The sequence below is a fragment of the Rhinoraja longicauda genome, chromosome 3, assembly GCF_053455715.1.
Source record: "Rhinoraja longicauda isolate Sanriku21f chromosome 3, sRhiLon1.1, whole genome shotgun sequence".
Classification (NCBI taxonomy): domain Eukaryota; kingdom Metazoa; phylum Chordata; class Chondrichthyes; order Rajiformes; family Arhynchobatidae; genus Rhinoraja; species Rhinoraja longicauda.
In genome coordinates this window covers 75,091,269-75,103,582 of record NC_135955.1, presented here as the reverse complement: position 1 = coordinate 75,103,582, position 12,314 = coordinate 75,091,269, and the positions used below count along the sequence as shown (strand labels likewise).

General features: G+C 39.3%; 1 protein-coding gene across 4 annotated transcripts in view; it reads right to left on the bottom strand.

Moving 5' to 3' along the window:
- Positions 1-1,240: 1,240 nt before the first annotated feature.
- The window catches only part of chd1 (chromodomain helicase DNA binding protein 1), a 129,393-nt gene continuing 118,319 nt past the window's right edge, over positions 1,241-12,314 (bottom strand). For all 4 annotated transcript variants that reach the window (XM_078396434.1, XM_078396437.1, XM_078396436.1 and 1 more), the window contains 6 exons: positions 11,642-11,773; positions 7,225-7,403; positions 5,246-5,345; positions 4,325-4,376; positions 3,940-4,156; positions 1,241-3,165 (listed from right to left, as the gene is read on the bottom strand). In XM_078396434.1, the coding sequence (XP_078252560.1) occupies positions 2,781-3,165; positions 3,940-4,156; positions 4,325-4,376; positions 5,246-5,345; positions 7,225-7,403; positions 11,642-11,773 (1,065 nt within the window). In that variant the 3' untranslated portion in view covers positions 1,241-2,780. The remainder of the gene's footprint in view (positions 3,166-3,939; positions 4,157-4,324; positions 4,377-5,245; positions 5,346-7,224; positions 7,404-11,641; positions 11,774-12,314) is intronic.

The window sequence follows — 12,314 nt, the reverse complement described above, 5'->3', positions numbered from 1 at the left end:
TAGGTTATGTGGCTGGGCAAAAGTAAAAATTGTCCCTAGTTGGTGTAGGATAGTGTTAGTGTGCGGGGATCGCTGGGCGGCGCGGACCCGGTGGGCCGAAGGGCCTGTTTCTGCGCTGTATCTCTAAATCTAAAAAAATAAATCTAAATCTAAAAAATTGGTTAAACACAAGCATTTTATGGTATTTTGAAATTACTTTACTTTTTAAAATGTAATGTGCTTCTAATTGCATCTAAGACAACCAAGCAAACCTGGGGACAGCATGCGACAGCGCCCGCAAAAAGCAACTATACCTGGCGACAAGCCAGCTGTCAGAGAAATTTCACTCCGGATGATTTCTCAGTGACGAGCTGAGATCCACTACGATTCTTGGAAGACTCCTCACGATCATGCCCGCGACACCCGGCGAACTGTCGGCGATAACCTAGTCGCCGGCAGTCGCCTTAAAATCGCCTAAAGTGGGACAGGCCCTTACATCCTTTGTTGATTCCCAAAAATAACAATACCCATTAGATTAGGTGATGGTATGTCATGCAGGTCTTCACAAGAGATGCTACCGATCTGATTCATATGCTAATCAGACATCTCTGCCTTGGTTAAACCCAAACAATAATGGAACTAATCAATTAAAAAAACACCATAATCTACAGGAGATAACCACCGAAAGCCCCAGTATCAAAATGGTATACTCACCATTCAAAGAATATTTTTTTAAAGATTGTGAATATAGCCTTTTTTAATTTTAATATATTTAGTTGCCAATGAAAGAATATTGTGCTGTTGCAATTGTGACTAATCCACATTTCTTCCAAGCTTAAAGGATTCAGTAAACACAAGAATAAACATTGTTTCCAGGAAGCTGCAGTATTTATCCCAATACAATTACTGAATAATGTTCTTTGAAAGTGTCAAAAATTGTCTTTTTCATAAATATATCAATGGCTTCAGGATATAGATTATTCATTAGTTCACTTCGCAAGTAGAATGAATAGATTCTGTGGTATTCCCAAGATCCTTAAATAAAAACACTTGAATAAGGTGAAAACATTGATTTTAAAGTCAATACTTCATCTGAACTCTGAAGTACAGCTTTCCTGGCTTTTATTCTATCAAATTTATATTTATATAATAGGATACAATTCCTCCAGTCCTTTAATGATACTTTATATATATATATTTTATGGAACTGCAAAAATACTTTGTTATGCAAATAAACGTTGATTATTTCTCAATGCATTGTCACATTTTTAGGGCTGGGAAACAGGAGATTGAATAGCAGAGATCATTTTTTGCAGTATTTGCACATATAAACTATATTTGCGTCTCTACAGCAGTTCATTTTGTGTAATTTATTCACAGCAACGTTATCTAGCTGGTTATCACTCGGCACAGCTGCTAATATTTTACCAAAGTTAAACCACACATTTGCAAGGGAGAGTTACAAAATTACTTTATTAAAAAGTCTGTGATACTTTCTGGAGAAACAAAGGGTATGGGAAGAGACTGGTGATGGATTTGCTGGTTTGTACAAATCTGACATTTTTCTTCCATGGTGAAAAAGATGTCAGTAATTCACACATCATACTCTGTAAATTTACTTTGCAATATATAGCAGATATTTACATTGGTGTGCATTATAACACCATATAATTTCCCCAATTCACCAATATGTTGGAAATTCATCTGACTGCATAGCACATTTCATATTATTGCCTGTTTTAGTAGGGAAAAGAATTGGGAAGTTGTTATACCAAATTTGCCTCATTTTATTGTTCTTGTTGTAGATGGAATCTTAGGATGGGGAGCGGGGGAAGTTGCTCTGTTTATAAAATGTATCTCAAACTATAATCTGACATCTGAAATTTTTAAGGAATTTTTCCTGTGTAGTTACTATAGCAATCACAACACTGAGTTTTAAAGTAAATAAACACATTTCTAATACAAGTTATCAATAAAAAAGTACTACAGGACTAAATATAATGGAATTGATTTCCCTTTCCCATTTTACATTCTAAACAGCAATTTCATCAATGATAATTCATTAAAAACTGTAGTACATGGATTTTATAATCATGATGATGTGAAGGCCTGAGTTGGTGGGGAAAGGAGTCAAAAAAAGCCTGAGAAGAAAAAAAGCTCAGATTCGATCCACTAAATTTACAATAATTTACAGTAGTATATTTTCAAAGGCATTACAATTGATCAACAAAATATTTTACAGTTGTAAGTACAGAATTTAAATATTCAAGCTTGCCAAGAACTGGGCAATGTGGTCGCAGTGTAAAATGTAAACAGACTCAATACAAATAACTTTGGGAGGTGAACTAGAGTCCTCTGCCTTTTGAACAGTCTAAATTTTTACTCGTCTCCTAAGTTCCTGCATAATCTTATGTTAAACATACTTGAATGGATTTAAATTTATTCTTCAACACATAATTCTTGTTGATGAGGCTGAAGCCCTCCATTTCTGCGAAGAATGAATTCTATGATCCAGTGTGTTTGGGGCAGTGTTCTAATATATGCAGTAGTAAACATGTCCATCTTTGAATTTAAAAAAAAAACAGAAACAAAACATGCCACAGAGTTGTAGCACAGTGCAGCATTAACCTCAATACAAAAATATTTTCTTCTTGAGATAACAACCTTGCAACCTGTGAGGAGGAGTAACAATATTACTGCTCGAGAAGCAGCTCTTGTCTGCATGTTTAAGTCACATAAGGCATTTATTGTGTTCACTTTTTTTATGGCTGCATTGGGTGAAGACATGGCATCACGTGCTGTTATGTTTTACGGCTGTTCCAGATGTGCTCTGGGGTACTTTTGTGATCAGAGGAGTATTCAAGGGGGGATCTATGTTCCAATGGTGATCTCGAGTCATATGGGGATCTCTGATCCAAGGGAGATCTTGGACCACTACCAGATGGCCTGTGGTCCACTGGCCAGTCTGAGTGGTATCTGTAATCCCTGGAGGATTTGTGATGGCCCGAGTATTCCGAACTGGATCGATGATCTGAATGAGATCGATGTTCCGAACTAGAACGGTGATCAGAGTGAGATCTGTGGTCAGTGTGTGAGCGACTCTCCTTTGCGCTAGACTCTGGACCAGATCGATGATCACGACTTCTGTGATCATCAAGTTTTCTATGCTTGTTTTCACTGTGATACCTGCAAATTAGGAAAGATCAAGGTTATTTTCTATATTCATGTAAATAAGGATAAATGTCTTAAGTCAATAAAGAATCAGAATATTTGACACCTATGCATAATTATTTCCAAGGAGCCTTTCACAGTTACAGGACATACATGGTTAACTTGAATTACTTAAAGTATGGAATAGTGATTAAAGTAATTCACAGTATTGAGTTAACATCGAATGCCTGGGGACTGTGAAAGGCTCCTGGAAGTATTATTCATTTATGGAACAACACATATCCTTCAGGTTAAAAGGATAGGAATTAAGAGAAAAACTAATATAAGTGACGGAATTCTTTGGCAATTATAAATGTTTTCATGGGATAGATGAGGAAATATGCCTGGGTAGCAATGAAGGGAGCTCATCAATTTAAAGTGGTTAGGAAGCAATTAGGATAAATGTTTGCATTGAATTGTTACAGAATGTCTTGCTTTGAGGTAGTTAAGGCCAAGCTTGCTGCCTCTTAAAAAAATCCTGCAAATATTTGATGCAGAGAATACAATACAATAAAAATTAGTTAACACTGACACAACGGCTTGAATGCCTTCCTTCTACATTTCTATATGGATGTAGAGTTCTTAATTCTGAAGCAATTAGAAATACAAAGTCAGCACGTTTATCATGTCACCACCAGAAGCAAAACATTGTATCAATAATCTTATCAACAATCAATAAAGATATTCCACAACTCAAGTTTTCTATAATCAAAATTGTATTTTTTAAAGTATGAAGCTGCCCCTGCTTACCTGCTATCTGACCGGTAATGATCTCTGTCCCGGTGGTCTTTGCCATTGCTAAATGAGGAATACAGCCTTTTTCTTGAGGAATTACTTTTTCGATAGGAATCACCATGGTGACGATCTCTGTGGTGATCGTGATAATGAGATGAATGATGTCGTTCTGATGAGTGACTATCCCTACTGCTGTCGTCATTGTGTGAATTTTCTTTAGGTTTTTCAGATTCTGTTGAAAAAAAAATGGAATCATGTTGTTATTTTCTCAGCTCACACATTAACAATGATTGATTTTTCACATCAAGGAAATATCTCAAGAACATTCACTGGAAGCTCAAATTAACTTAAAATGTAATATTTTTCACAAAAAGTATCAAAAAATAATCTCTGATCTTACCTGCTTGCTTGGCATGTTGGGTGCTCAGGGTGCTGCTGTGTTGATCATTATGCTGCAAATACAAAATACATGAAGTATAAAGATTGAGATCTGTATATAATGGAAAGGTTCTCTTAATACTTCAAATATCAGTCGAGGCCGGAGCCCCCGTGGGTCAGAGTCAGTGGAGCCAGCGGCTGAAGCCTAGGTCAGTGCCTGGAGAGGACCCGGCAGCGATAGTGGACAGGTCGGTGCGGCAGTCGATGATGGCGCCAACTGACGGACCACGTAGAGTGAGGACGCTGCTGTCGAGGGAAGGAACAAAGGAGGACCCAGCATGGGGAAGACTGCCGTGGGGGGGGGGGGGGGGGGGGGGGGGGGGGGGGGTGGAGAGAGTACTACCGTATGGAGGGAGTACTACCGTACCTGAAATCATATAAAAGTTGAAATAAAATGACTAAAATGGAAAGGACAATTTGTTGAACGTGATCCTGATAATACCAAAAATGTGCCCAGATTCCAATCTGGGTTAGGGATTGCAATGATATAATTTGAAATACAAATAGAAAAAAATAGAAACACATGTGTGAAAGGAACTGAATAATGTATCAAGTAACATTAATGTCAATTTCAAGAATTAATGGACGCACATGAATGCACTGAGCATAGAAATCTTAAATATAGATATTGCAAATTCTCTGAGGTGCAGTCTAATGTTTTGCAGTGTAAAATGGAATTAGTATAATTGGTTGGCATGATTGTTACCACAGGCACTGTAGGCAGAAGGGCCTGTTCCCAGGCAGTATGATCATGAATATGACATTTATACTTAAAAGTAAACTTTAAGAAATCTATCTCGGGCTATGAATTTTTCTCAATCCATCATAAGCATAGTATTTTGCAAAATGGCTTTTCTACTGGTATCGGTGTACTCATTCATACCTGTGAATTCTCCAGTCGCTTCTTGATTGCATGCTTGTAGAGTTTATGCAGCTTTCTTGCATCAAATTCTGTGAACTTTGAAACAAAGATCCAGAGATTTCTAGAAATAGACAGAATTGCACAAATTTAAGGTAACAACTGAATTCCATGCTTTCATCATTAAGCCAATAAGAGTACTTAAGTCCTTAAAGTGCAAATAATTACACTTCACTGGTCTGGGAACTGGTGAAAACAGTATTCCAAGGGATCTGGTTCAAATTCAGTCCATTTTAATGAATGAAGATATGTATTTTCTCTCACATAAGGATTCTTTATGGTTACCTGCACAGTATTCCCAGTTTCTAGAGAATGTAGAGCACAATTGATAACATTTCTCAAATAGGCTGAAGCTAGTAGATCAACTGTAAAAGTGGAGGTACTTGTGTGACAGCTGGGCTACAGTTGGAGAGAGAAAAGAGAGCTTTGCAGAGCTTGACTACCTGATCATGTGATAGCTCAGGTGTAGAAAGGTTTTGTTGCCGACAGATAGCAATGGTGCTATTCTATGACCTTAAATTCTTGGTTCAACCACCCAGTATTTCCATGTTTCTATTAATATATTATATGCATGGTTATGCAAGAACCATCTAAAAATAAAGTATGAGCATGCTTGATCATATGAACTCATTTAAAAGAGAACATAGAAACAATAGTTCATTGTAAAATAAACCAGATTTTCCCTTAAGTTGTGCACGAGTTGTGATAGCAATCAGTGCCCTTTTCCTAAAATGCCAATCTTCCAGAACTGCAGCCCAACCTGATAGCTAACTGTAGATTAGTGTAATGGTGTCACTCATGTTATGTGTCACGCTTTTGTAGTTACGCCCCTTTGGCTTTTGAGTGACTGCTGTTTGCGTGATTCGAGTTAGTGTAAGTGCAACGTGCAGGCATAAGGTCATACCTGCTATGTAGTTAATAAAGTCTAAGGTTTATTATCTAGGTGTACGGCTCCTGTTATTATACAGCCCACACCAACATGGTGTCAGAAGTGGACGAACTTACGCCAAATTCTATTGTTTTCCTCTTGTTATTATCTTAGTTTGTTATTTTTCTACTTTGTGCGATGGCTTCTGCTCTCAGGAAACCGGAGATCTTGGTGTTTGATGCAGATCTTGCGGAGCGGTATCGTGTTTTTGAAGAGGATTTTTCGATCTACATAGAAGCTGCATACCCTACGGCTGTCCCTGCTCTTCCTGCGTCAATCCTTCTTAATTTGGCGGGCACGGAAGCTGCTCTTCCATCTTCGCCTCCATATTCATCGCCTGTTCCACAGTTTGCTGCTTCGTCTCCAGGGACATTGATTCAGTCTCCCTCGCCTGTGGAATCACCTGCTCTCTCCCCAGATAAGAGGAATGGAGATGGTCTCTATCGTACACGTGCTGGTCGTGTTTGCAGGCCGGTTGTGAAGTATCCGGACTATGTTTAACTTTCCTCCAGTTTGTCACCGATTGTTATACATGACGTGCTCAGTTTATGTGTCTGTATCGTTGTTGATTCTTTAAGAGGGGGGATGTAGATTAGTGTAATGGTGTCACTCATGTTATGTGTCATGCTTTTGTAGTTACGCCCCTTTGGCTTTTGAGTGACTGCTGTTTGCGTGATTCGAGTTAGTGTAAGTGCAACGTGCAGGCATAAGGTCATACCTGCTATGTAGTTAATAAAGTCTAAGGTTTATTATCTAGGTGTACGGCTCCTGTTATTATACAGCCCACACCAACACTAACTTCATGAAATAAGTTTTGATATTATTTAGATTGGTTTCATCTAATTGTGATTATCAATCTAGATCCTTTTAGTAAACATGTTAGCATGGTTTATGATCTACTATGTTATAACTTTATGAGCTCTTGACTTGGCAAGGAGTATCCATGTTCACCACTCCCCATTTATGTTTTGAGATATGCAAAGATGAATGAAAAAGTGGTTAAAAATGTGCCTACTTTCGCCACTGTTTGATCTGTTCTGGGTTTGAATATTCTTTCAAACATTCAGTGATGTGGTCTCCAATCTTAATCAGGCACTGCCTGGTGTGCTCAAGTTGTTCCTTTTCTGAAAGGCCCTTCTCAGGCCTGTCCAATTGTTTCAATGCTGCCTTTACAGGTCTCATTCTCTCTTTACACTGAAAAACAGAAGTAATAGTATAACTCAAATTATACCAGTGCTGGAGAAGATAACGTTTAATTGTCATATATATTATATTACAAACATGATATGAGCTAAGTGCTAAGAAATGGGTTTAGTATAGATGGATTCATCATAGGCACAGCGGGCCGAAGAGGCCATTTCTGTGCCATAACATGCTATGCCAACAGGTACCTTCAAAGCATTCATTTGCCTCCACTCACTTTTGTGTGACAACTGTAAAAGAGATCTGACAACATTGATCTGGGACTTTGACATAAGCTGACAGCCCCAAGTAAAAACCATACCAGCTGAGAATTACTGCTTTTCCAGCTGGTGGAAAGCTTTCCAGAGTTAGTTTTGATGCAAGATCAAAATATCCATTTGCAGTGAAGTTAAAGGTGCCAAACTGGGAGGTACTTGACTCATAACTAAGTGTAAGAAAATAACTGCAGATCAACTGCAGTACAAATCAAAGGTATTTATTCACAAAATGCTGGAGTAACTCAGCAGGTCAGGCAGCATCTCAGGAGAGAAGGAATGGGTGATGTTTCGGGTCGAGACCCATCCTCAGACTGAGGAAGGGTCTCGACCCGAAACATCACCCATTCCTTCTTGCCTGAGATGCTGCCTGACCTGCTTAGTTAATCGAGCATTTTGTGACTCATAACTAAAGTTAACAACGCAGTCCAAGAAGAAAATATGTTCAAAAGTGGTGGATTTCCATACAGTTAGAACTTGATCCAAATTCTTTGGGAGATAAATATCACTGTTTCCTTCCTTCCTTCTAAACAGAATAGTTATAAATAATGTAAAATATAATGCAATCAGCCTGCTCAACATAATTATTTTTAGATCATTAATTATACTTAATTCTGCAGTTAACCAAGTCATGTCTTTTGAAACTTGAATGATGTTCTTTTGCATGTACAGCACCCTCCATAATGTTTGGGACAAAGACCCATCATTTATTTATTTGCCTCTGTACACGACAATTTGAGATTTGTAATAGAAAAATTCACATGTGGTTAAAGTGCACATTGTCAAAATTTAATTAAGGACATGTTAATACATTTTGGTTTCACTATATAGAAATTACAGCAGTGTTTACACATAGTACCCCCATTTCCGGGCACCATAATGTTTGGGACACAGCAATGTCATGTAAATGAAAGTAGTCATGTTTAGTATTTTGATGCATATCCTTTGCATGCAATGACTGCTTGAAGTCCGTGATTCATGGACATTACCAGTTGCTGGGCGTCTTCTCTGGTGATGTTCTGTCAGGCCTGTATTGCAGCCATCTTTAGCTTATGCGTGTTTTGGGGACTAGTTCCCTTCAGTATTCTCTTCAGCATATAAAAGAATGAATAAGTTTATTGGCCAAGTATGCATATACAAGGAATGTGCCTTGGTGCTCCGATCACAAATGACAACACAAGCATACAGTTAACAATTAAGAATAAAGCATAACCACATCAAAATAATAAGGATACAACATTACGGTCTAAATAGGGGGGTGAAAATAAACCAGAGCAAAAAAGAGACTACAGACTTTGGTTATTGAGTAGAACTATCACTCGTGGAAAAAAGCTGTTTTTATGTCTGGCTGTGGCTGTTTTGACAGTCCGGAGTCGCCTTCCAGAGGGAAGTACTTTGAAGAGTTTGTGGCCAGGGTGAAAGGGGTCAGAGATGATCTTGCCCGCTCGCTTCCTGGCCCTTGCAGTGTACAGTTCGTTAATGGGGGGAAGGTTGCAGCCAACAACCTTCTCAGCTGTGCGAACGATCCGTTGCAGCCTCCGGATATCGTGCTTGGTGGCTGAGCCAAACCAGACCATGATGGAGAAGGTGAGGACGGACTCAATGATAGCAGTATAGAATTGGACCATCATTGCCTGTGGCAGATTGTGTTTCTTCAGTTGCTGCAGGAAGGACATCCTCTGTTGGGCCTTTTTGAGTGTGGAGTCGATGGTGGCCCTCCATTTAAGGTCCCTGGAGATGATGGTTCCAAGGAACTTAAATGACTCCACAGATGTGACTATGTTGTTGTTGATGGTGAGTGGGGGGGAGGGGAGGGGGATCTCTTTGAAAGTCTACAATTAGTTGCACTGTCTTGAGAGCATTGAGCTCCAGGTTGTTGTAATGGCACCAGGACGCCAGCTGTGTCACTTCCCCTCTGTAGGCAGATTCCTCCCCATCCTGGATCAGTCCAATCAGGGTAGTGTCATTCGCAAACTTGAGGAGCTTGACAGAGGAGTCTGTGGAGGTGCAGTCGGTGGTGTAGAGGGAGTAAAGGAGAGGGGAGAGTACGCAGCCTTGCGGAGCTCCTATGCTGAGGGTCTGCGGGTCCGAGATGTGCTTTTCCAGTCTCTCATGCTGCTTCCCGTCCTTCAGAAAGTTTAAAGGCATGCTCAATTGGGTTCAGATCGGGTGATTGACTTGGCCACTCAAGAAATGACCATTTTTTAGCTTTGAAAAACTCCTTTGTTGCTTTAGCAGTATGTTTGGGATCATTATCTTGCTGTAGAATGAACCGCCGGTCAATGATTTTTGAGGCATTTGTTTGAACTTGAGCAGATAGGATGTGTCTATACACTTCAGAATTCATTATGCTACTACCATCAGCAGTTGTATCATCAATGAAGATAAGTGAGCCAGTACCTTCAGCAGCCATATATGCCCAGGCCATTACACCCCCACCACCGTGTTTCACAGATGAGGTGGTATGCTTTGGATCTTGGGCAGTTCCTTCTCTCCTCCATACTTTCCTCTTGCCATCACTCTGATATAAGTTAATCTTCATCTCGTCTGTCCACAAGACCTTTTTCCAGAACTGTGGCTGCTCTTTTAAGTACATCTTGGCAAACTGTAACCCGGACATCATATTTTTGCGGCTAACCAGTGGTTTACATCTTGCAGTGTAGTCTCTGTATTTCTGATCATGAAGTCTTCTGTGGCAATGGTTATTGACAAATCCACACCTGACCCCTGAAGCGTTTCTGATTTGTCAGACAGGTGCTTGAGGATTTTTCTTTATTCTGGAGAGAATTCTTTGGTTATCAGCTGAGGTCTTCCTTGGCCTGCCAGTCACCTTGTGATTAGTAAGCACATCAGTGCTCTCTTTCTTCTTAATGATGTTCCAAACAGTTGATTTTGTAAGCCTAAGGTTTGGCTGATGTCTCTAACAATTTTATTCTTGTTTCTCTGTCTCTTAATAGCTTCTTAGAGTTCCATTGGCACAACTTTGGTCCTCATGTTGATAAATGGCAATAAAAGTTTCCAAAGATGATGGAAAGACTGGAGGAAAGACTAGGTGCTGAGAGCTCTATTATACCTGCATTATGGGGACAATTAAACACACCTGAGCAAATACTGACGCCTGTGAAGCCATGTGTCCCAAACATTATGGTGCCCTGACATGGGGGGGGGACTACGTATAAACACAGCTGTTATTTCTACATGGTGAAACCCAAATGTATAAAAATACCCTTTAATAAAATCTGACAATGTGCACTTTAACCACATGTGATTTTTTTAAAATTACAAATCACAAATTGTGGAGTACAGAGGCAAATAAATAAATGATGGGTCTTTATCCCAAACATTATGGAGGGCACTGTAGGTACTAACACCAGCTATAACTCTATACGCAACTTGATTAAGAACTTTTGTGCTCTGGTTCAGTGTAGACTTAGAATGCAGCTGATGTAGTGAAGCCATAATTACTTTCCATCCTGAATGGCAATACTAGAATCTGACTAGAATGGGGCTGTCAACTTGTATCAAAGTCCCAGATCAAATGTCAGATCCCTTTTACATTTGTCACATGAAAGCAAGTGGAGGTGAGTACATGTTTTAAACGTAGCAATTATTGTAGCATAGAATCAGATTGCACTTAATAGCGTGATGTCAAGACGACAAACTCTCCCTCAATATCAGCATAACAAAATAACTGGTCATCAACCTCATAGTGCGGCGTGGATTACACGTCCCAGTCTACATCAATGGTGCTGAAAAGCTGAGGAGGTCAACAGCTTCAAGTTTCTAAGCGTAAATATCACCTACAATTTGTGCTAGTCCAACCACATTTGTGCCATGGCCAAGAAAGCACACGAGTGCCTCTATTCCCTCAGATGGCTGAGGAAATATGGCGCATCTTCAATTGAAACAAAAAGAATGCAAGTTAACTTTACGAAATGCGTATGATTTGCAGTGAACATCATCATTTGTACTTACAATACTAAATGTATTCTGATCAAGTTCTTCTGTCTCTTCTGTGATAGAAACTGGATCATTGCTTGCTGGAAAATGAACTAGGGCATCAGTCTTTTTAGATTTCTCCTTTGTGTCTGGCTTAGCTTCAATTATCTACATCAAACAGAGTTAGTCATTAGCAGCAGCATTAGACCAAAGGGAAAGCTTAAATTTCAAGGAAACCACAAGGCATTCATCATTCTCCATTTAATGCTAACAATTATTCTAACACTTCATTGCTCTTTCCACAAACCCTTTTTATACAGTGTCCTCCATAATGTCTGGGATAAAGACCCATCTTTTATTTGTTTGCCTCTGTACTCCACAATTTGAGATTTGTAATAGAAAAAAAATCACGTGATTAAAGTGCACATTGTCAGATTTTAATAAAGGCCATTTTCATACATTTTGGTTTCGCCATGTAGAAATTACAGCAGTGTTTATACATAGCCCCCCACCCATTTCAGGGCACCATAATGTTTGGGACACAGCAGTGTCATGTAAATGAAAGTAGTCATGTTTAGTATTTTGGTGCATATCCTTTGCATGCAATGACTGCTTAATGTCTGCGATTCATGGACATCACCAGTTACTGGGTGTCTTCTCTCGTGATGCTCTGCTAGGCTTGTATTGCAGCCATCTTTAGCTTCTGCTT